A 23,799-nucleotide genomic window follows, 5' to 3' on the forward strand; every position below is an offset into this window, starting at 1 on the left:
AACGGAACAATGGTTGTCATAGTTGCAATTTTTATTTTTCATACTTTATAATGAATACAACTTTTTGTGTCTGGATTCAAAGTTTCAAACTCAGATTTGATTACAACCAAAGAGAAAAAGGACCTTCAATAGAAAGAATGGATTCTACTGATGAGTTACTGGGTCAATTGTCTTGAAGTTGCTGCTCCAGGTATTCATTTTCCTTCAAAATGGCGTCAAGATCAGCTTGTTGCTTGTCTACATTTAAGCTTCGGGAAGCCATGGTTGCTAGTTTCTTTTCACGGTCGGCCATTTCTCTTCGAATTCTATCAGTAGCGAGAATTTTCTCGGAGATTTGCTCAAACCTCTCATGTATGCTAGTAAGTAGCCTATAAGCCTGTCGCCCAACTGTGTCTTTTTTTGCTTCCCTGCACATACACAGTTCTTTTTAGGGAAAACAGCATATAACTTCATTTAATACATCACCTATATTAAGGGTGCAATGCCAGGAAAGGAGGGCATGAAGACAGGTGCACCACCAATAGCAGTCAGTCATACCTTAAAACAGTTTCATTGACAACAGCATAGGTGCGATGAAGGCTCTCCTGAATGGAATTGCTTTCTAACTGCAGCTCCCTAGTTTCTCTTAAGATGCGTTCAATGTCAGTGTCTAGTTTTCCACTATTTTTTGTGATCTCCTTTATCCTCTCAATATAGGATCTCCTAGATGCCACTTTGGGCCGCTTCTTGAGGTCTGCTGCAAGTTTCAAGTGTTCCTCCTCCCTATAATATTGACAAGATATAAACAACTTATAATATAAGGCATAGTAATATGGGATGCATAAAGCTAAATCATATCACAGTCAGCAAACATTCAGGCAAAAGCTAGATCATTTCTATTGTTACATATTTGTGGCAAACTATTGAGTCTTTACTTTAATGCCTGAAAAATTTTCCACTAAAGTTTTCAATTTTTTGCGTGACATCTGTTTTGATCATTCTAATCAAATTGGAAACATCATCAAATAGCTCAAGTCTGACCAGAAAGGCATGCATAGGGTTCTAGTACAAGAGGAGAATTCTTTAAAGGTGGTAGACACTACTGCTGTACATGTCATAGACTATACTGATTCATCCTGCAGACAAAACTAATAATAAAAAATTTAGATTTTATTTTTATTGTTATTTTTAATAACAAGAACAATGTGCAAAATAAAAAGATACTAAACTTTGGTTCCAATAACCTACCTTTTTCTAATTTCAGATAAGGTAAACTGCATTTCTAGCTCAATTTCTCTAAACTTTTGGAGTTTCTCTCGAGGTTCCGAATTGTATGCATATAGTCTTTCCTCAAGACTTCTTATTTTCTCTTCAATAGGTTCTTGGAAAGCATCCCTGCAGAGGAAAAACAGATGCCAAGTTATAGTTGACACTGTTGCTAGTATGCTATTTGAACACTGGACTATTCTTTTGATTGCATATTGGGAATTTTTCTTGGTAATAACTTGTGTCAATTTCCATGCATAATCAAATGGTAGACCATGAAAAGCACAGCAAGATTATTGTGAATGATGTTATTATACCACTGCAACTCCAATTCCTGAATATCATGCTTTTTAGCATCAAGTTGCTCATTAAGTTGCTCCAAGAAAAAGTCCATAGGATGACTTTCGTCAAATGCCATATCTGCTGCTGCCCTCCACAATCCAAGCTCTTCCTCAAGATGCTGCACTTGTAAAGTATTTGCTCCCAGTTCCTCCTTCAGCACTTTTTCTTGAGATAGCAAATTTTCTGCTTCATATTGTATCTGGTAAAACAATTGACATCAGATACTCATACACAGAACAATGAACAATTCATTTTTTTGAATCCTGTTAAGACCTATCTTTTTAAAGTAAAAGGAAATATAAGATATTTTTAAAATTATTTTGTCAGTCTTTGTATCTAAAGTAAAGAAATTTAATTTTCCTTTGACACTGTACTTCGATACTGCTTTTATGAACTAGAAGAATGCAGCACCTAATTGTATTTAAAATTTAGATTAGTCAAAAAAAAGCACCTCGGAATATTGCTCTTTGGGAGAAGCTGAAACAGGTTCATCATCTTTCTGATCTGCAGTTTCTTCATTTTCAGATGCACCACTTCTTGAATCCACAACTTCTGTTGTTGACTCATTAAGTAGCTCATTCTGTGGGATATCATTCACCCTAAGGGGGTCACTGATAGGTGCATCATCGGTCTTGAAATTGGATGATTCCAACAATTCATCTACTCTAAGATCTTTCAAGATTGCTTCAACTTTTTGAAGATTTTGATCTACCTCTTCATTATTAGGCTTCTGAGTAAAGGACTTCGAAACTTTCTTAAAGTTATCCTCCTTGATTTTCTGTCTCAAACCAACATTCTTTTTCCCAGAGAATTTTACAGCTTCAGATGAACCAGAAAGCCTCTCCACCAAAAACCTTACCAACTTGTACAATTCCTCTTCTGATGGATGCAAGAACTGCCCTAAGCAACACATGTAATCTGTTCTAAGCATAGTTTCAGAACAATAAGAATAGCAACAACCAGAATCAAAAGAAAAGAAAGCGGGCACAAGGGTCAAACAAGGTAGTTTCTCCACAATTATGGTCTTTAACTTGTTCTAATTAAGATATTAACGATCTAAATAACCATCCGAGAAAAAGCCTATGTCAACTAAAACAAGTACATGAAAGCTTTTCTCTAGTGCATGAAATAGAGCTAAAAATCAGCATTAAGCCAATATCCAGAATCACTTGTCTCTAAATTTTCCTTCAATAAAAGAAAAAAATCCAAACAGATTCTGCTAAAGAAAGTTTCCACTTTCAGGGCATAATTCAGGTTCACAAAACAATTCATCCATAAAGTTAACCTCTTTCAGCGAAGCCACCATAACCAACAAGAAATTGTTACTATAAAATCCAAAAGATTATAACTTTACCATTAAATCAACAAAATTAAACCACCCCCATCTATAGTTCAGCTCCAAATTTCACATAAATAAAAAAAAAAAGTTATGAAAACTATACTACCTTGTAATAGTTCATGTCACCAACATAACCCAGATTCTTAAAAGTCAAAGAGATGATCGAACAGATCTTGAACTTGTCAGCCATTGAGACAGAATCTTCAACTGAATTGGGAAACGACATGTCGTTGTCATCACCGCCTTTGTTGTTTCCGAGGAGGTTAAGTGATTGGGAGCAGATGGAAATCAACGTTGTCGGGGTTAAGTCGTTAAACGACGAAACGCTTTCTGGGATCGAAACTCCCAAACTCCGTAAAGAGTTTAGTAAAATCTCCTGAGACTCTTCCATTGTTTTGGGAAAAGGAAAAGGCTTTAAGCTTGATCCTTCGGAAAGAGAATTTGAAGTAAAATACAAATAAAAGTCCGTCGTTTTGACGAAGGAAACAGATACGTCGTCGTTTCATCAGACATTTAGGTGATGAAATTTTGCAAATTTGCTAGTAGTTTTTAAAAAGTTTTTTAGTACTTTATTATTAATGTTTAAAGTATAATCCATCTTTTTTAATAGTATAAAACATTTGAAAATGTATCTAGCTTATATGACATGTACATTGATTGCTGGACAAATTTATAGAGGTTAGGAATTTAAAATTTTAAATACCTAATGTCTTTTTAAATGAATTAAGTTAATAAAAATTGAGGATTAAAAGATTAAAGATAGATTAGAAAATAAAAAAATAAAATGCATATTTTTATAATGAGATTTGTAACATTTTTTTCTTTATAAAATGTAATTTGACTGAATAAATAATGTAGTTTAAAAAAAAAAAAAAAAAAAAACCCAAAGCAATTCATATCCTCGGCGGGTCCTTTTGTTTAAATGATTGATATAATGTGAAAAGTAGTTTATTTATTAAAGCAAGGGCAGGCATGGAATGGAAAGCATGTGGTCTACCAGCCAACACTTTCCTTCAGTGTATAGGCAAGCATTTGGTTCAATCACTTATGCAGACAACTATTAGTCAAGGTTCTTGGAATTGTCTTCAAATATGGAAACTAGAATACATGGTGAAATCGAGGACATGCCATTGCCTCCTCCTACAATGGGGTCTATGCAGATTGCAGGAAGCAATGGTTTTGGTCACAGCATTGAGTTCATGTCCCAAGCTTACCTTAGAAGTAGGTACTCTGAGATCGATATTGAGGACTACACTGTTTATGCTAACAAAGATCACCCTCTTCCAATATTTGTTAAGGTAGTTGTCAGGTTTCTTTAATTTGTTAATGTTTTTGTGCTTTTTTAATATCAATTTTAACTTTTCATGATCTTGGTTTCGCTATGAAGTTTGAAGATGTTGAGTTTAAGGTTAGAAATACCCAAGCAGCATCCATCAATCCAGTGAAAGCTGCGGTGTCAAAGGTAGCTTCACAACTGAACTTGGAGCAAGATAAATATAAGGAAATCCTGAAGGGTGTAACAGGCAGCACTGGCCCTGGTGAAATCCTAGCTCTGATGGGTCCTTCTGGTAGTGGCAAAACAACCTTGTTAAAGATAATAGGCGGAAGATTGACAGATAATGTTATAGGAAATGTTACATACAATGACATTCCTTACAATCCGGGTCTTAAGCGAAGGCTAGGCCAATTTTATAGAAGGTTTTCTTTTCTGTCAATCAATGGATTTCAAGTGTTTCTTTTTTCGCAGGATTGGATTTGTGACACAGGATGACATATTGCTCCCCCAACTAACGGTTGAAGAAACCTTGGTCTTTTCTGCATTTCTGAGACTTCCTAGTGACATGAGCCTGCAACAAAAGTATGGAAAAGTAGAGATGATTATGAAGGAGCTAGGTCTTGAAAGGTATGTACTTAATAGGAGTAGTATGGAGGTTTTCAAATGGAAGATTATAACCTTTTTCTAAGTGATCTGTTGCATAACCACAGATGTCGACATGCAAGAATTGGGGGAGGATTGGTTAAAGGAATATCAGGAGGAGAAAGAAAAAGAACTAGTATTGGTTATGAAATTCTTGTTGATCCTTCATTGTTGTTGCTTGATGAACCAACTTCAGGTCTTGATTCCACCTCAGCAAATAAGCTTATTCAAATTCTTCAAGGAGTTGCAAAGGTATCCCAAATTGGTGCCTGTTATCCAAAATTTGACTAAAATATCTACAAAATAAACGTTCACATGTTTGATGGTCTACAGGCAGGGAGAACTGTTATCACAACAATTCACCAGCCATAGAGCAGGATGTTTCACTTGTTTGACAAACTTCTGCTGATATCAGAAGGCTACCCCATTTACTGTGGGAAGGCAAGAGAGTCCATGGAGTATTTTTAATCTTTGAGATTCCTTCCAGAAATAGCAATGAATCCAGCTGAGTTCTTGCTCGATTTAGCAACTGGCCAAGTTAATGACATAACGCTTCCTGAAGATTTAGTGGCATCTCAAGAGCTGCTGATTCCGACTGGGCTGTAATCAAAGTATAAAGTGTTTTAAACTCTAACAAGTTAACTAATTATTTGATTTCTTTGTTTGATTGTCTCCATCTTAAACATTTTTCTTTCCATCATATTAGTATCTTCAACTCAAATACAAAACTCGTTTGGAGCCAAAAGAAAAGGAAGAGAATCATTGAAGTACCAAGGCACCAAAGCATCTTCAACTGGCCATTCAAGTTAAGAAAAACTGGACAATGAATTGGTGGGAACAGTCCATGATAATATCCAGGAGAACCTTCGAGAGAGGAGGAGGGATTACTTTGATAAGCTAAGACTATTACAATCACTAGGAGTTGCAATCTTGCTAGGTCTTCTTTGGTGGAAATCCAGCGCTGCAACTGAGGCTCAACTGAGGGATCAAGTAACATTTAGTAACCTCATTTTACAAATTGTTGATCCAGTTAAATTATTTGGGCATTATGTGTAAATTGCTTTTCCTCACTCTTGATTTTAGGTTGGTCTGCTATTCTACATCAGATTTTCTGGACATCTTCATCACTGTTTGGAGCAGTGTATGTTTTTCCTTTTGAAAAGGTCTATTTGGTGAAAGAAGGAAAGCAGACATGTACAAATTAAGTGTATACTATGTGTGCACCACTCTGTGTGACATGGTGGCACATGTTCTATATCCAACATCTTTCATGTTGATTGTGTACTTCATGGCTGGTTTTAAGCTAACAATCCTTTGCTTCTTCCTGACATTGTTTACCATCTTATTGATAACAATTACAAGTCAAGTAAGTCAAGCAATCCCAGATATCAGGCTTTTTTTTTCTTTAAAAAAAATCAAATGGAAGTCAAAAACTGTTCTTCTAGTCTTCTTGGACTAATGAAATCTTCAAAATTAGGGAGCAGGGGAGCTGTCTGGAGCCGCAGTTTTGAGTACTAAAAGGGCTGGGATGATGGCCTCTTTGGTATTGATGTTGTTTCTTCTCACAGGAGGCTACTATGTTCAGGTACTCTAAACTACTATTGCAATTGCTTTAAGTCTTCATTGAAACACAAAATTTCAGCTATGATGAGTTCACTAAAACACATAGAACGTTGTTTTATTTTGCAGCATATACCAAAATTTATACAGTGGATGAAGTACTTATCCTTCATGTACTATGGCTTTAGGCTTTTGTTGAAAGTGCAATAAATACTCTGGAGACCAATTATATGAATGTCAAAGCAAAGGTGGCTGCCGGACTCTGATAATTCGCCTTCATTTGACAAAGTTAACCTTGATGGTGGCTTGCAAGAAGTATGGATTTTACTTGCCATGGCACTCGGCTACCGGTTGTGTGCGTTCTTTTGCCCGGGCAAGAGAATTAATGCCTGTCATATTTGAGCAAGCAGATTCTACATTACTGATAAATATGTATGTAACAAGATAATTGAGCAGATTCCAAGCTTTTTGATCAGCAAAAGAGAAGGCATACAGGAAGCCAGGAAGTTGTATACATCTAAGACTGGCCAATGGTTCTAATATAGTCTTGCCACTAAATTTTCACTGGGAAACCTTAATATTATAGGACCATACGTGTTTTGGATGTCAGCCATATTGCCTTCTATAATATCTTATGGCAGGAATCTATGTTGCTTGGACTCAATTAAAAAAAAAAAATCTGTATCTGATACATACTCAATTATTATTGAAACCAAGACGAAGCTTCGTCTGTCCAAATATATGAATAATTTTAAATTAATTTCCAGTAAACATGACCTCACCTCCAAAGTCATTCGACCAGACAGATATGTAGGGAACAAGTAGGAATAAGTACAAACTAGAAAACGACAATCATATGCATTTCCTGCTCTGTTCTAGCTGCCTTTACTCTTCCAATGATCTCAAATAGTGCAGGTTGATTAGATCCCCCTCCCTGACTGTGTCTAACTATACTTTGTTATTGGAAAGGATGCTAAATTTTACCGACAAAAAGTTAACTCATTTGGCAAAAATTGTTAGGGTTTGACTCAAGTGGATATTCTCTTTGTTAAAATTATTTTAAATATATATATATGTAATCATTATTTTTAAATTGACGAATATAATACATTTTATTTTAATTTAATAATTGAATAATTTATTTACTTTCGATTTTTTTTAAAATGCTCAATTTTTTATAAAATTAAATTGAATAAATGAAAAATAAATATTACTTTAAGTTTGATACGATGAACTTATTATTTTGATTAGGTAAAATTAATACATAATTATTGAAATGAATCCATGTTGACCCAGAAAAACACTTGTGATATAATAAAATGTAAGCATGGAACATATTGATTTAGGAAGTAATAACCCGATTTTCTTCTGTTAATTATATATTATATCTCGCACAATATGATACTTGTTGATTAAGAAAATAATAACCCACTTTTCTAATCTTCTAAGAAAGGCAATAAGAAGGAAAGTATGGCAGAAGTTGGAGATTTGACACATAAAAAATTGATTAAAATAGTCTTTGAATACGAATTCATTGTCTATTTGTCAAAATCGAGTCTAAAAAATAATAAATTTCAATTCAATTACTAATAAAGTTAATTTTTCATTGGTTTTTTCGTTGACATCGCATTGATGGTACTGATGGCATTGTCATTTTAACATGACATGGCTATCAGTCAGATTTGCTTCTTTAAGGCTGTTGGCGAGGTATACTTGGCCACATGGGTAAATATTTTTTGGTCATTGTCTTTCATAGACATAAAAACCTTTGTGGATTGTTGTTTTGGGGTGTCCTTGAAACCATTCATGGAACCTAAATTTAGTTGCAGTCAAAAAAGTCACTGACACCATAAAAAACTGTCAGCTATAGGCAATCTCTTTGTGTCTCTCTCTCATTCTTTCTCTCCTTTTCTTACCATCAATGGAAAAAAGTCCTGTTGTCTAACAATCCGTTGCCTCATGTCAGTTCCGGATTGGTTAATATCCTTCTGTTTCTCTTTCTAAAAGAACTTTCTTGCTATCTTTCTCTTTCTGCAAAGACTTGATCGTTCTGGATACAAAACTGTCCTGGGAAATGGCGTTAGTTCCACATTCAAGTGAACCAGAACCGAAAACAAGTTCCACTACTCTTCCATGGAAGGTCATGTTCCGATCTGCATCAATGAGGAGGCCTTCCCCAGCACCAGTTGACAACGACGCGCCTCCAAACGAACCCCACGCGCCACCTCAGGAGCCAAATTCTCTGGACCCAGATAACAGAAACAGCCTCTCAGGTGATACCCAGGTACGTTTGGCTCTTTACGTGGCCATGGCTCATGCTGGTCTTGCCGTCACCATATTCATTTTATATGGAATTTGCAAGCTCTTACAGGAGTATCTTAGGCCAATTCAGTGGGCAATCTTGTCTTCAATTCCTTTGAGAGGTATACAAGAGACTCTTGTGGGATTTTGGAGTGAACCTTTGAAACTAGGCCTTACTGAAACTGTTCTTGCTGTTCCTGTGGCTGTTTTCAAGGCTTTTATAGATACCCTTGTTGATATTAAGGATGTTTATCTGAGGGTGATTCTTAAAAGGCCAAAATCTACTCTTTCAAGGCGTAATAAAAGTAGATTTTCAAAGTTAGTGAGGTGGCTAGTGTCTTTTGCTGTGTTTGTGATTGCCTATGAGAGAATTGATGGTGTTGGGTCATTGATAATAATTGTGTTGGGGTTCGTGATTACTACTAAAAATGTGGATTATACATTGTCTGCTGTTTCATCATTCAGGAGTAACAGTTTCAGGAGAAGTGCAATTACTTCGTGTTTCACGCGTGGGATATTGAAAAGGTTGAATACTATTGTGGCTATAGGATTGATAATTGGTATGATTGTGGGGTTTATTGCTGGAGCTACATTTTTCTCATATAAGATTGGTGTGGAAGGAAAAAATGCTGTGATTTCATTGAAAGCTCATGTGGAAGAGAGTAATTATGCTGAGAGGATTGGTGTTAAAAAATGGATGGAAGAGAATGATGTCTCTGGAATGGTGGATGAGTACACAACAAAGTTCTATGAGACAGTGTCTGAGCAGATTGATAGTTTGGCAATGCAGTATAATATGACAGAATTTGTGACCGGAATTAAGCATTTTGTCATAACTTCAATGACTAGTTCATCAGCACAATCAACAGCTTTGATGACCCCCACTCCTTATACGGAGAAACTTTTGAGTTTGAGGAAGAGAGTTAGCAATCGTGAATGGGGAAAAATATACACGGAAGTTATTGCAATTTTCAGAGAACTGATAATCACACGGGAGGATTTGCTTCAGAAAGCTAAAGGGTTGTCTGTTAAAGGGGCAGATGTCTCACAACGGATGTTTGCAAGTGGTGCATCTGTATTAAGTGGTGGTGCAAAAATCATGTTCACTATTGGCAATTCCATCATCTCTGGAGCTGCTGAGGTCTTCAATTTTGTATCTCAGTTGATGGTGTTCTTTTGGGTTCTATATTACCTTATCACATCAGAATCTGGTGGGGTAACAGAACAGGTGATGTCTATGATTCCAATATCAAAATCGGCTAGGATTAGATGTGTTGAAGTTCTTGATAATGCGATTTCCGGTGTGCTTTTGGCTACAGCTGAGATTGCATTTTTTCAAGGATGTCTTACAGGGCTTCTATTTAGACTCTACAAAATACACTTCGTTTACATGTCAACAGTGCTTGCTTTCATCAGCCCCTTGTTGCCCATTTTTCCACCTTGGTTTGCAACAATTCCTGCAGCTGTAGAGCTACTGCTGGAAAGTAGATACATACTAGCTCTGACCTTCTCCATTGCTCACATCTTCCTTATGGATTATGGTGCTTCTGAAATTCAGGAGGATATACCAGGTTACAGTGCATATCTTACAGGGCTGAGCATCATCGGTGGAATGACATTGTTCCCTTCTGCAGTTGAGGTAACTTTTAACAATTGACTTCCTTCTGTTTTACCTTTCCTCATCTTTTTAACCTTCATTTCCTTTTCCCAATAGTATATTGGAACTTTATGCGTCTCTTCATCAAACCATGCTGAAGTGACGTTTCCCTCATATGTAAACTGAATACATATAATCTAGTTAAAACTGAATGCGTCTTTCCTTCCACAGGGAGCAATTATGGGACCCTTGATCACCACGGTTGTTATTGCTTTGAAAGACCTCTATGCTGAATTTGTACTGGAAGAACCAAAGAAAAAAGACTAGAAGAACACCACCTCCTTTAACCGGTTTGCTTCCATTGTGGAGAGCTTATGTATATTAGCACGACTGGTTTCGAACAATTTACAGAAACAGCTGTTCCGAGGTGCATTTTGTGTTTATTCAAGTCTTATTTACGTTGGCAGACCGCAATTGTTATGTATCCTCTTTGTGTTTAGGAGCTTATTCACAAAGAGAGAAATTTGTACATTTTTTTCCTGTATTTTACCATGGAAGAATTGGTAAAGCCAATGTTCGAGTTTATAATTCTTTCTTGATATTTATCTGTTCCAAGTACAGTGAAAAAAGACACCAAACACTACCTCCAGAGAAGAAAGCCTATGAAAATCAATTCAAGAAATACATATATCAGTGCTATATCCATTAGTATATGGCAACAGCAATCATACGAGATAAAGTTTGGCACTGAACATCACATTTTCCAGGAAAAGTACATCTTCAAATCCACTAGAGATACAAACTATGATTTAAAACCGCAAGGTTCACTTGATTCCATAATTGCTTGGGCATTCAAGTGAATTACTTCATGTATTTCAGCAGGAATTTCCGGTGGAAGTCATTTCTTATGGTATCATTAATGAAGCGCTTTTGAGGCTTGGTTTCACCACGGGCCTGGTTCTTGAAGACAACATCATCATCCCACCTGAACCACATAAAAACAACAAAATTAGGAAATAACTTAGATCATTTTGAATGTCAGGCATTACCTAAATAATTAAACTAGAGGAAGGTTTTGATCTTTCAAGCCACTCACCTTCTTTTTACACCAAAAGATGTTGGATTATTGAGTAGTGGATTTCCTCGAAGTAGCTCAGCTTCTTTGGCTTTTAGCTGTTCTTCTTGCTCTAGTTTTTCCTGCACAAGCATAAGGCAATCTTTTGTTACTAATGCAGATGTCAAACAATATATTCTACAGCTATAAAATTTACAAGATATCTAGCAGCATCAGAAGCTCTCGAATAGCAATCGAGACAAGATATATCATTGGATGATATGGTGTTTACCTGACGGAGTTTCTCCTCTGCCTTCTCTTTCTTTATTCGTTCAAGCTCAGCCAAGAGAGCTTCTTCATCATCCTCTTCATCATCATCCTCATCATCACTAAGACAAAAAGTTAAGATCTTTTAGTAAAGAGTAGCATAAAGTACCAAAAAGAAAGTAAAAAACACCAACATCCAAAAGTTACCAAAAATAACAGGAATTATTCTTTTATGGATTTCACAAAGCAATTATAAGTTTTTGAAATTTAGTCTTTTGTTGACTTCAGAAACCAACAATTATGTATCGTATGTTAGACCGTGCCTTCTAAACCATCTAAAAAACTACAAGAATTCAATAATCAAAGTAATTAATTGTGCCAGCATAAAAAACAGAGATATAGGCAAGCAGTAGAACCTTTCATCATCACCGTTGACTTCCACATCAGAATCATCAGCATCAACACTGCGTGGAACAATTCGGTCTTCAGTCTCCCTCTTTGCCCCTACAAGTGACTTACCCAGTTAGTAAAGTGCTCTTAGAGCTCATTAATTTGATATGAAATAGGAAAGATGGTAATTCACCTTCCAAAAGAAGATGGTTTCCCTTCCGACGGTCTCTGTCATCTGCAACAATATACTCGCATATTAAGAACAAAAGCATAGAAATTTTACAGCAACCACAGTAATACAGATAATTCATGCAATATACAAACAAAAAGTTGGTAGCATCTTTTTTTTCTTTCACCATTATAGGACTTGTCCTTTGAAGAGAAATGCCTGCGTTCACGCTCTTCAAGTTCATCGCGAAGGTTTCTCTTCTGCAACTCATCTTGGGTGTCCTGCCCATCCTTTCTGCATTTCACACATGCAAAAACAAACAAATAAATAAGCTCATGTATGATACAATTGTATCCTGGGACCTATAATGCATCTCTAAATGCCTAAGAAGTAGGATTTTAAATTCTCCAAAACCAAGCCTTTTGAACACATGAGAACAAAACATAAGAATAACAATACATATGTAATGAACAAACATGATTATTTTCCAGTTAGAATCATCACTTTCTATCTACATACATATTCAATTGTGCAAAAACCGAAAGCTATCAATATCACCAACAATTGTACCCCAGGACCTATAATGCATCTGTAAATGACTAAGAAGTAGGATTATAAATTCTCCAAAATCAAGCCTTGAAAACGCATGAGAACAACATCAGAATAACAATACATATGCAATGAACAAACATGATTATTTTCCAGTTAGAATTATCACTTTCTATCTACATACATATTCAATTGCACAAAACCATGAAAGCCATCAACATCACCAACAACATGTTTTAATCCCCTAAAACTTGTGCACATGAAACACACACACACACACATTATAAGTTACAAAAGACTTACCTAGGCTTTAGAGTAGTATGAGCAGCAAGGTCCCTCGACGAGTACTTCTGAGACGGCCCAAAAATCCGGGTACCACCTTGTTCATTCCCACCTTTGGCAGGTTGCCATGTGGGTCTAGCCGCGGTTGTCATGTCTTCTTCAAAAAATTACTAGCAAATTAACCTCTAAGCTGCCCAATTCAACACATATCCATATAACAATCAGCAAAAAAAATTAAAAAATTCAACTTCTGGGTATCTTGAGAAAAAGAAAAAAAAAATTTTAAAATTTATAATCAAAGAAAAACAGAACCAAATAACTTGAAGAGTTGGTCAAATATTAATACCGAAAATTGAATAAAGCCCTAACTCATTGAATAAATTGATGCATAAACAATGACGGAAAGACAAAATTTTAAAGTAAAAGAACCGACTTTTTTCTTTTCAACTCTCTAATTTTCTCAGCAAACAAACAGAGAAAAGAAAGTACAAAAGTTCCAGAAATAAAAGCAATTGAATCAAACCTAACAACATAAACTACTTAAGATCAAAGGAAAATTAGGGTTTTACCTTTGTCGACTGGACGAGGGAACTCGAGAGACCCAATCGAAGGAAGAAAAAAGATCCGACCTTTTTACTCGGTGGCAATATTAATAGAAAAAGGCAATCGGGTCGGTGTTGGGATCCAAGTCAGGATGTTATTATGGGTTAAACTGGGTAGTTAGACCCGTCTTGACTATTAGTTTGGGTCTAAAATTTGAAGCTCAGCCCAATTGAATTTCTTTACTTTAATTCATGGACTGGATCTTGTTTGGGCCATGGACTTGTATTTAAGCCCAATTTTTATACAACATTATTACTACAATTTGTTTTATATTAATTAATTATACTTAAATATTTATTTTATATTTATATATATATATATATTAAAATTTTAATCATTAAAATAAATAGTTCCATTTTATTTTATTTTAATGAAGAATAAAAATAAAATTTTTTACAATATTGTGAAATTTTCATTTGGATTAAAAAGAATTAAAAAATTGTGAATGTCTATTCAGTTTTGAAAGTAGCATATGGGCATTGAATTGTATAAAAAATAATAATTATGAGCCTCTATCAAAAGTTTTATAAACAAATAAATAATAAATATATATGAGAAAAAGAGAAGCATCCCCGTTATAGGTATTTATGGGTTGAATTGGGTAAGGTTCAAGGTGGATTTATATTTGATATTAATAGTTTATATATTTGTTTAGATTTAATTTGATCTAATATTTTAAGTCTTAAAATTTTTTAAATTTAACCCAAATTAAAAAAAAATCTTAAATCTATCTATTAAGCCTAATTTATATAATAAAAAATTAAAAATTTTTTTTTTTTTAAAATGTAAAAATAAAAATTCACATATATAATTGTAATATTTTAATTATATATATTTTATTTAAATCTAATGAATTGGACTTGGGTTTTAATTCTTTTATGCAAGGTTCCATTCGAAATTTAAACGAACTTAAAAATTAAACCTAAACCCATTTAATAAATTTTAAATTTTTATCTAAACTCTTTTAAATCTTGAATGTACTTTTAGATTTGGACTAATAATTCAACACTTAGATAATTCTAATCCCTGTCCAATTTTGCAATGGACACGTGTCTTTTTCAATTAACCCTCCACCTTCCAAAGCCTTGAAACTTCAACTCCTTGAAACTTCAACTCCTTGTTAATTCTTGTAAATTAATTTGAGTATGAGTTAAGGGTTCCTCAACTTTTCTTCTTTCCTCTTTGATTTTCTTATCAAGGAAAAAGAATTGAAAGAGGCTTTGAAACATTATTAGTTTGTATTACATCAAGTATTGCTTGAAAAACATGCCAAAAGTTTTCCTTTTAATCTGTTTAATTAGATGATAATCAGAAATTCATTTCTGAGTGTGACCATTGCCTAACCCTGGAACATATGGCCATTGTAGAAATCTACATGTTGCTATCAGTTGCTAGCTACCACAGTCAAAAGCATGTCAAAATAAGATACACAATTTTTTTTAAACCCAACTCCTATTTCCTTGTAATAATGTTGAGCTTGACCAATTCTTAAATATATGATTGTTTTTCCAAATAATTTGGAAATAAATCAAACATAAAACATATTAGTAATTAACTCTGGTTTCAATTAGTGTTCGATTTTTCATACAAAATAGAAATTGTTGAAAAAAATTGAGATTCGAACACTGTATCGCACTATAAAAAAATTTAATAACTTGGTTTTTGTGTTTAGTAGAGTTCATTCAACTAGAACACAAATGAATGAAACACCTACCTAAGGACACCTACTCAGATATGGAGGGCCACTTTGCCTAGACAAGTGTACTTCAAGACCAGTTTCAGACCACAATTTGATTTGGAGAAAACATGGAGGTCAAAGTTCCTTGGTCTCTTCTGGAAGTAGATAATCCATCTGCCTGCCTGTGGGCTCCCTATGAATTCATTTATCAATGACATAACCAAAGTAGACATTACACTTATTATAATTCGGAAAACACAGATAAACATAATCAGTTGGAAGATCAAACAAGGCACCTTGGCAACATATTATAAACCAAATACAATTGTCATGATCATCCAAGATCAACAATTCAGATATTTCACATAATTTTCATGAGTGAAATTGATTCTCATGCATGAAACAGTGTGTTAACCAAAGTAAGAGATATTAGTGGGGTTTTATTGCTAAATAATTTGTAACAAAAAGTAAAAAGTTCATGGAGTCATGATCCTTTAACATGATACTATATGGAAACAACTTGGTTGGATTTGGTGGCCAACTGCCCACAACCATAAAAATAGTTGGAATTGTCACAACCACTGTAGCCGCCATAATTCAAAACATTTTTCATGGATGAGAATATGTTATAGAATCAATTATATAAAACAAAATCTGTTTACCACTTGGATGATTAAAGCCTTGAAGTGGGATTAACTCAAGCTAAAATATGGAGAAAATAGCTTTGCTTTTATCCCAATTGTTTTATAAGGAAGAGAGAGAAGAAGGAGGAGAAGATTTGCAGTTGAAGAAGCAGTTGCTGTCTCAGCTTTGCTTACTTAAGACACAAAAACCTCAGGGAAGTTAGGCCAACGGTTAGCTTCCCTCCAAGTTTCCCTCTTTCAATTCACTTGGAATCAAAGCAAAGGTTTTTTCAGTTGATTCGTGGTCACCATCTGAGACCCAACTTCACCTTCCTGTCTTATTCTCTCTGCTACCATCTTCTCTGTTTTATCTGCTCCCCCAACCTTCTATATCTACTTTCAATTTATTGAAGATTTCTTCATTCAAAGGCCTATATCCTTAAATACCCACCTAAGTTTTATGGTTTTTGTTCATGTCTTAGTGCTTTTTGTGGAGTGAATTCCTTGTAAAAGTGGGTTTCTTTATTACTTTTGAGGGACTATATTTAGCAAGTGCCCGCCAAACAAACTTCTGATTTGTTGAAGTACAGGTTTTGAAAGTATTTAGAAGTTGGCTCGCATTAATTTGGTGGGTTTCGTCCTGCTGTGGCTGACAAGTTGACTATGGCGGCCTTGAGACTTAGGCCTGCAGGTATTCAAGCTTCTCAATTCAACAGTTTGGCAACTACCTAAACCTTCTGGTATTTGTTTCTCAACTACTTCAATATGATATTTGTGATCATCAGTTTCATAAGATTTCTGCTGAGGAATTACAATTAATTGTTAGTACCATATGACAAAAGATTGGATTTGGTTTTTGCAATTGTTATTTGGAAATAAAGTGTGATATTGGATTTTGTGCTATTACAGTGGCTGAAGCTGTATTTGTTCATTAGTTTTGGAGCTGGGAAGCATGAATACCCGTTACTCTTTTCAACCGGATTCATTGTGTAATTCAAGCACTGCAGGTTCATTTTCATCAAATCCTCCCGGAGTAGAAGATAGAATGGCAGCAAGTACCCGGAATAGGTCTCCTCGTGCCCCGTCTTCTTCACTCTTGATAAGAACGGCGATGAGGATATCTAGAGCAAGGTGGTTTACTTTCTTAAGAAGAGTTTTCCACTACCAAAATGGATCAAGGTCCGATCTTGGGTCCAATCCTTTCAATTCTAGCACTTGGATGATGCTGGAGTTCTTAGCTTTGGTAATTCAAATAAGCATCACAACGTTCACTTTGGCCATTTCAAAGAAGGAGAGGCCTGTTTGGCCTATGAGAGTATGGATTGTTGGCTATGATATTGGTTGTGTTCTTAGTTTGTTACTGCTTTATGGGCGCTACCGTCATCTTCACATAACTCAAGGGGATGGTTTTGGCCTTTCTGATGTCGAACAACAGAGGACAAATGAAGAATCAAGGTAAGCTTCTTATCATTCGATTCAATCTTGCTGTTATTCATGGTATCATATCAGAATTTGAGGTCTAATTATGCCATATCATGTCAGTTCTGGAAGAATATGTTGAAACCCAAAATTGTATTAGGAAATGGTTTTTCTCGAGCATTTCGGTCCCATGACAAGATTTCATGATACAAAACTTACTTGCATGCCTATTAATTGAGATATAGTATGTTCAGGAGCTCACATTTGATGAACAAATGCCGGACTTCATTAGAGCTGTTCTTTGCAATATGGTTTGTGATGGGAAATGTTTGGGTCTTTGATTCTCGCTTTGGATCCTTCCACCGAGCCCCAAATCTTCATGTACTCTGTATCTCATTGCTAGCTTGGAATGCTCTCAGCTACTCTTTTCCATTTCTGTTGTTCCTACTTCTATGTTGTTGTGTGCCACTTATTAGCAGCCTCCTAGGTTACAACATGAACATGGGTTCCAATGAAAGAGGTGCATCTGATGATCAGATCTCCAGGCTGCCTAGTTGGAGATATAAAGAAATCAACACCAACTTAGAGCTTGATCATGATTCAGACTGCAGTGCAAGCCGGGCAAATGAAGATCCAGTAAGTCATATATGGAGAATTCAAGATTCCCATGTTGAACATTTAAATATATAACATAATTAATGCTCTTTTTCTAGCTTTTCTTTGATCACAAGAATGGTAAAAAACAGACTTAAATTAATCTTCCAGGCTAATGATCTGTTCTTGTTAATTTCTTGTGGTTGAATTTGACAGGAATGTTGCATTTGCCTGGCCAAGTATAAAGACAAAGAAGAGGTGAGGCAGTTGCCATGTTCCCACATATTTCACCTCAAATGTGTGGATCAGTGGCTCCGAATCATATCTTGCTGTCCTCTTTGCAAACAAGAACTGGAGAGATAGAAAGCAAGATCACAGCCGAAAAGCTCTTCCTTCAAATTCCCCCCCCCCCCCCCCCCCAAATCTCCTCCTTGATTCACTATGGTGTGATTTATTTTTATAATTACAAAGGTTATTTGAGTGAGTTTTGTTGTTTGTACAGTGATACTCACCAGTAACCAAAAAACATACACAAAACCATACTGATGTATACTGTTTATGAGAATATGTATATAAGAAGAATGAATAATTTTGCTTTCCAAGTGTAATTGATACCCCAAACTTCTATGTACCTTTTTCAAGGTCTGCTGTAAAATAATGCATATAGTAGCTAATCTAATTCATTTTAAGATTTTTCCACGAATAAAACCAAAACCAGTTGGCAACTATTGATTAGGCAGCTCCTTCTATTTATTAATTTCTACAACATTATTTTTGCCCTTATAGGGTGGAGGTTGCCATTTGGTTGAAGTTTGATATGAACATTTTATACATCAGAAAGGGTATAAGTAGAAGTTCATGCATGTTTTCTTTTATTTGCTAGCACCAAATCCAGAATATTTGGGCAATATCTTCTTCCAGAAATTGTAGTTTTTGCATTTGAACAATCAATGATTAAGCTATATGGATTTTATCAGACTCAGATCAAGACCCTCCAATCCTATGTACGAGAGGTTCTGAAAACTTTTTTGCTGAAACAGCCCTGGTTCTCTACTCCAACTCCTATTCCTGATCTAACTATTTATGTATTTATAAATATTAAAATTAATATATTTGTATAGTATTTTATATAAAAATTATGTGTCATAATTTATGATAAAATAAAATTTTAAAATGTATTTTTTTAATTTTATTAAATTTATGTATAATTATTTTTAAAATTTTAAATCATGTCATTTTTATATTTTATTTTTATATCATATTTATATCATATTATTATGTCATATTTTAAATTATTAAATTTTTTCTCCTTTTCTATTAAATCTCTCTAGGATGGATTTCACCTCTGAAAACCATAGCCGCCTTTGGATGACCATTTTTTTTCCTTTAATTGCTAATTTTATGTTATGAGTAATTGAAGTGTTTTTCACCTCATAAAATTCGGATTGAATAACAAAGACCTTTTTTTTTAATTATTGATATCAATCTAGACTCAGATTTGGAGTGCTATAAAGTTGTGGGTTGGACCAGAAATTCAGGAGCATTTGGCATATTTTATATCATGGCAATTGGTCAATTAAGCTGTAGGACTAAAATCCTGAAATCTTACATGTTGAAAAATGCAGACACCATGGGATGGCTTATTGGACTAAAAGCAATGAAGTGATTATCAAAACGGAGAGTACATGCTAATAAACTATTGCCATTGGTTGAAGGGCCATTTCCTTGTTGATTTCGGCACTCGTCAAAGCTCATAAATCAAATGCTAATGGTTTTCGATACGACTAGATTTTTAAACGAGACTTTTTCATTTTTAAATTAATTAAAAATTTGGGTCATAATTACTTTGATACATCAAACTGTTTTTGGGAGAATAAAACAGGACAAAGGTTCATGGTATGGAAAATAGTTGGTTGGTAAGGGTAAAAACCTACTTAGAAAACGACAACCTCGTGTCTTTTATTTTATATTTTGGTTCTTCCTTTGCAGCCACTGCCAGTGTCGAACACCAACCGTTCCACGCTCTATCTAAAATCGTTTTGTACTTCTTGTCTCTCTCTTTCCTGTTCCTTCATCGGAAATAACAAACAAGCAAAAGCCAGGCCAAGACATGAGTGAGTTAAAATCCAAGTTTTTGGAGGTCTACTCTGTACTTAAATCAGAGCTTCTTAATGACCCGTCTTTTGAATTTACTGATGAGTCTCACCAATGGGTAGAGCGTGTAATTCTCCATCTCTCTCTCTCTCTCTCTTTCTCTATTATTTCTTTTTTAGCCTTGTGGGTTTTTGTTTGTTGTGAATGGTTTTCCATTGGGTTCTTCTGGGAGGACTTTTTTCTGGGGTTCCTTGTTTGGATTCTGTTGGTTTAATCTCTGTTAAAGTTTTCTTCTTTGTGGTAAAGTTAGGTGCTCTCTGCTTAAATTGAATTTAGAGTTGGAAAAGGAGAAAAAGATTTGGGAGTAGAATATTTTGTTTTGAGATGAAAATCCATGGATTATTTGAACTTTGGATATATCAGCTGATTTTTGAAATTTTGCCTGAGCCTGCTAGATTTTATTCCCTTTTTATGTAACATTAAACTTTGCATTTTGTACTAATTGAAAGTGTATCTATCCCATTAGATAGTGTGATCTTATAATCTTTAACTAGTTTATGTTACAGGACTTGTTGTCACCCCTTTCTTGAATTGTATCTTATGAATAATTGTAAATCATGATAATTTGGTTTCTCCTTTTGTTGCAGATGCTGGATTACAATGTACCTGGAGGTGTGGATTGATCACGATTCTCAATAAAGACCAGAAATCTATAGTAAATAGGCTTTGTATCTTTGTTAAGGTTGCTTACTTAATTCTATTGTTGGCAGGAAAGCTGAACCGAGGGTTGTCTGTCATTGAAAGCTACAAGTTATTGAAAGAAGGAAAAGAGCTGAGTGATGATGAAGTTTTTCTTGCATGTGCCCTCGGTTGGTGCATTGAATGGGTAAGACTGAAAGATTCATAATTTTTTCTTTTATTTATCCTCATTTCATCAATAATTGCAACAGTTGTGTCATTTTTGTTTTACTGGAATTGACTTTTTAATTTTTATTTGTGAAGCTTCAAGCATATTTTCTTGTTCTTGATGATATCATGGATAGCTCTCATACTCGTAGAGGTCGACCATGCTGGTTCAGGCTTCCAAAGGTAAGACATAACAAGAACGATCCCCCCTTCCTAGTACGACAATACAAGCATGTTAGTTACTTTGTACTTTATGGGGAAAAATCGGTTTGCAAACCAGTTGGACCTGTCAAAGGAGTTAGAAACTTGAGATAAGCCAGTGGTTTAGCTTTCTCAATTCTATGGAATTTCTGACTTCTGGCAATTTCATCATAGGTTGGAATGATTGCTGTCAATGATGGGTTAATTCTGCGTAATCAAATTTTCAGAATTCTCAAGAAGCACTTTAGAGGAAAGCCTTATTATGTGGATTTGCTAGATTTATTCAATGAGGTGGGTTTGTTGTTGTGCTGGCTGCAGACTGCGGATGATCATTCGCTTTTGATATAATCTGGTGCTAATGGTGTATCTGAACTATTCTTATTTAGGTGGAATTTCAAACAGCTTCTGGGCAAATGATAGACTTAATTACCACACTTCAAGGAGAGAAAGACCTATCAAAGTACTCATTGTCAATGTAAGGGACTGTTTGAAATTGTTGCAGTTAATATAACTTCAGTGCAAATGATATTCTTTTTTGCATTTTTAACATATCAAATGATTTGTTCTAATGCAGTCACCGCAGGATTGTTCAGTACAAGACAGCTTATTACTCATTTTACCTTCCAGTAAGTACCTTTCTATTATTTGCCAAGATTTGCAGTCACACTGTCTGGCGAATTAAGCAATTTATAGTTGATCATTCAAGCTTGCTTCTAGCATACATCTTGTTCATTCATTTTATAGGCATTTAGCTTCATACCTGTTGTCATTTCATTGTATCAAATAATTCTTCCATAATTTTGGACAAGTGATAACTGCTTCTAACTAAAAAATGCAGTTTCATGTCAGGATATGTTTTAATCTGCTTCTAATTTCTCCGAACAAACCAGGTTGCATGTGCATTGCTTATGGCAGGAGAGAATCTTGACAGTTATACTGATGTGAAGAATGTCCTTGTTGAAATGGGAACCTATTTCCAAGTACAGGTGACCACTAATTGCAGGACTAGATTTTCTGCGTGCCAATTTGACAGCTATATGATATGAGGAACTACTGAAAGCAAAAATGTAAAACATGGAACATTTGTTAATTAAAAGAATTTCTAAAAGTATTTTGTTTTGGTTGGTGAAGCACCTTCTGTCAGCCATTAAATAAGCAAATATCTTTCTTTTCCACTTTTCACCTGATGGATTTTCAACTTTGTAGGATGATTTTCTAGATTGTTTCGGTGATCCTGAGGTAATTGGCAAGGTGAGTTTCAGGGTTATGCTAATATGGTTCATGTAATGCAATTGGTTTGACTTTGCACTTTCTCTCTTATTTTACTAGATCACTTGAAGGCCGCCTTACTACTTAATTTTCTTCTCTATTAGGTTGGAACTGATATCGAAGATTTTAAGTGCTCTTGGTTGGTTGTAAAAGCTCTGGAACGTGCAAATGGGGACCAAAAGAAATTGTTATATGTAAGCAGGAATCGCACCTTCTGATTTACAGTTTTGTTGTTTTATACAATATTTCCGATTTCCTCCACCTAATTTGTGTTTCATTTCCAGGAGAACTATGGAAAATCAGATCAAGCATGTGTTGCCAAGGTGAAAGAGCTCTATAAAACCTTGGATATTCAGGTTCGTCCTAGTGCCATCTGCTTCTGCTTTGCATTCATGAGCTGCAATATTTCTTTGACAGATTTCTGGTACCATTTGTAGGGTGCATTTGAGGAATACGAAACCGAGAGTTATGAGAAGATAATAAAGCAAAACGAGGCTCATCCAAGCAAAGCAGTACAAGCAGTGTTAAAATCATTTTTGGCAAAGATATACAGGAGGCAGAAGTAGAAACTTCAACAGCGCACAGAAGAACAAATAAATGTCGGAAGACTGGTTCTAATCTATTAAGCGTTGGTATTATCCAATTGCAGATGAATAAATGTCGGTCTAAGTACCTAGTCATCTGATGACTCTGACATGGATTATTTAGCAAATCTCTACATAATAGTAGTGAAACTGATGGTCTGAGGATTGACATCACAACCATTTGCCTGTTGTAGGGGATATTGAGTAAAACTTGTGCTAGAATATTATGTTAAAGCAGTTTTAAATGATTTCATGCTCCAAAATTGAATTCCCATTTGTCATTTTAGTACCTAAGCATTTTATGAACATTATGCTTGAACTTGGTTCACATTATCTTACATCAATTATTGGACCATCATAGCAAAAACATGCTGTACAATGTTTCTTGTATAGCCCCCCTACATGGAAACTTGAATCAACAAAATCAGACACTGTCCAATGCTGAGGTTGCTCTCTTGAAGATTCTCATACATGCTTTTGTCAAACTTTGATAGAAAAAACATGGGTTTCTGGAAAAACACATACCAAGGATGTTAGTGAGGAGTTAATTAGTTGGCAAAATTTCTTGGCATGGTAATTTTCATTGAGAAATGCAAAATCTAGAAATAAGGGGTTAGAAAAATAAATTATTGATTGAGAGTTAACCACATGTCCTCAACCAACGGAAAACCAATGCAAATTTTTAGCATTTTTAGCTACTTTTTTTGGTTTGTCAACCTTTGTATTTCTCCATTGGAATCAATACTTCTCTTTGTCCTCTTCCTCTAACTCAATTCCGGTGTCTTAATTTCCTTGACAAAAACTTTCTTCTCGGG

General features: G+C 35.0%; 6 protein-coding genes across 9 annotated transcripts; 4 read left to right on the forward strand and 2 right to left on the reverse strand.

Annotated features, from left to right (window-relative positions):
- LOC111275565 (coiled-coil protein) lies at positions 1 to 3,353 on the reverse strand. Of its 3 annotated transcripts, none has more exons than XM_022860962.2 (6): positions 3,033 to 3,353; positions 2,039 to 2,482; positions 1,563 to 1,786; positions 1,228 to 1,374; positions 538 to 762; positions 1 to 407 (listed from the first exon to the last, which is right to left on the reverse strand). In XM_022860962.2, exons 1-6 carry the CDS (start codon positions 3,315 to 3,317, stop codon positions 164 to 166), a joined length of 1,569 nt encoding a protein of 522 aa, XP_022716697.1. In that variant the 5' UTR covers positions 3,318 to 3,353; the 3' UTR covers positions 1 to 163. The 3 variants fall into 3 exon arrangements, with proteins under 3 accessions (XP_022716697.1, XP_022716696.1, XP_022716694.1); XM_022860961.2 differs by having other exon boundaries at positions 2,039 to 2,505; positions 3,033 to 3,315; XM_022860959.2 differs by lacking the exon at positions 1,228 to 1,374.
- A 225-nt stretch (positions 3,354 to 3,578) lies between these two features.
- ABCG26 (ABC-2 type transporter family protein) lies at positions 3,579 to 7,163 on the forward strand. The gene is given in 15 exon segments (XM_089754516.1): positions 3,579 to 4,224; positions 4,314 to 4,603; positions 4,674 to 4,829; positions 4,913 to 5,096; positions 5,178 to 5,421; positions 5,424 to 5,455; positions 5,551 to 5,710; positions 5,713 to 5,834; positions 5,928 to 5,946; positions 5,949 to 6,020; positions 6,023 to 6,210; positions 6,322 to 6,429; positions 6,534 to 6,611; positions 6,613 to 6,667; positions 6,670 to 7,163. Coding segments are annotated over 15 exon segments (2,052 nt in total). The 5' UTR covers positions 3,579 to 4,017; the 3' UTR covers positions 6,807 to 7,163.
- Positions 7,164 to 7,919: 756 nt separating this feature from the next.
- LOC111275562 (uncharacterized) lies at positions 7,920 to 10,883 on the forward strand. The gene is made up of 2 exons (XM_022860954.2): positions 7,920 to 10,344; positions 10,534 to 10,883. The coding sequence occupies exons 1-2, from the start codon at positions 8,479 to 8,481 to the stop codon at positions 10,627 to 10,629; spliced, it is 1,962 nt and encodes a 653-aa protein (XP_022716689.1). The 5' UTR covers positions 7,920 to 8,478; the 3' UTR covers positions 10,630 to 10,883.
- On the reverse strand, positions 10,867 to 13,687 carry EMB2769 (Cwf15 / Cwc15 cell cycle control family protein). The gene is made up of 8 exons (XM_022860956.2): positions 13,583 to 13,687; positions 13,035 to 13,203; positions 12,370 to 12,476; positions 12,207 to 12,248; positions 12,040 to 12,127; positions 11,649 to 11,745; positions 11,399 to 11,499; positions 10,867 to 11,287 (listed from the first exon to the last, which is right to left on the reverse strand). Exons 2-8 carry the CDS (start codon positions 13,163 to 13,165, stop codon positions 11,164 to 11,166), a joined length of 690 nt encoding a protein of 229 aa, XP_022716691.1. The 5' UTR covers positions 13,166 to 13,203; positions 13,583 to 13,687; the 3' UTR covers positions 10,867 to 11,163.
- Positions 13,688 to 16,340: 2,653 nt separating this feature from the next.
- LOC111276412 (E3 ubiquitin-protein ligase At4g11680-like) lies at positions 16,341 to 18,532 on the forward strand. 2 transcript variants are annotated; one of them, XM_022862143.2, is made up of 4 exons: positions 16,341 to 16,657; positions 16,827 to 17,372; positions 17,591 to 17,972; positions 18,147 to 18,532. In XM_022862143.2, exons 2-4 carry the CDS (start codon positions 16,870 to 16,872, stop codon positions 18,291 to 18,293), a joined length of 1,032 nt encoding a protein of 343 aa, XP_022717878.1. In that variant the 5' UTR covers positions 16,341 to 16,657; positions 16,827 to 16,869; the 3' UTR covers positions 18,294 to 18,532. The 2 variants fall into 2 exon arrangements, with proteins under 2 accessions (XP_022717878.1, XP_022717876.1); XM_022862141.2 differs by having other exon boundaries at positions 16,516 to 16,657; positions 17,582 to 17,972.
- A 1,395-nt stretch (positions 18,533 to 19,927) lies between these two features.
- Positions 19,928 to 23,247, forward strand: LOC111275561 (farnesyl pyrophosphate synthase-like). The gene is made up of 12 exons (XM_022860953.2): positions 19,928 to 20,151; positions 20,672 to 20,696; positions 20,795 to 20,910; positions 21,027 to 21,113; positions 21,306 to 21,422; positions 21,518 to 21,606; positions 21,706 to 21,757; positions 22,022 to 22,117; positions 22,338 to 22,382; positions 22,505 to 22,594; positions 22,685 to 22,756; positions 22,838 to 23,247. Exons 1-12 carry the CDS (start codon positions 20,041 to 20,043, stop codon positions 22,964 to 22,966), a joined length of 1,029 nt encoding a protein of 342 aa, XP_022716688.1. The 5' UTR covers positions 19,928 to 20,040; the 3' UTR covers positions 22,967 to 23,247.
- Positions 23,248 to 23,799: the final 552 nt, after the last annotated feature.

Source organism: Durio zibethinus, chromosome 25 (assembly GCF_047325235.1).
Source record: "Durio zibethinus cultivar Kanyao isolate XHJ-2024 chromosome 25, ASM4732523v1, whole genome shotgun sequence".
Lineage (NCBI taxonomy): Eukaryota > Viridiplantae > Streptophyta > Magnoliopsida > Malvales > Malvaceae > Durio > Durio zibethinus.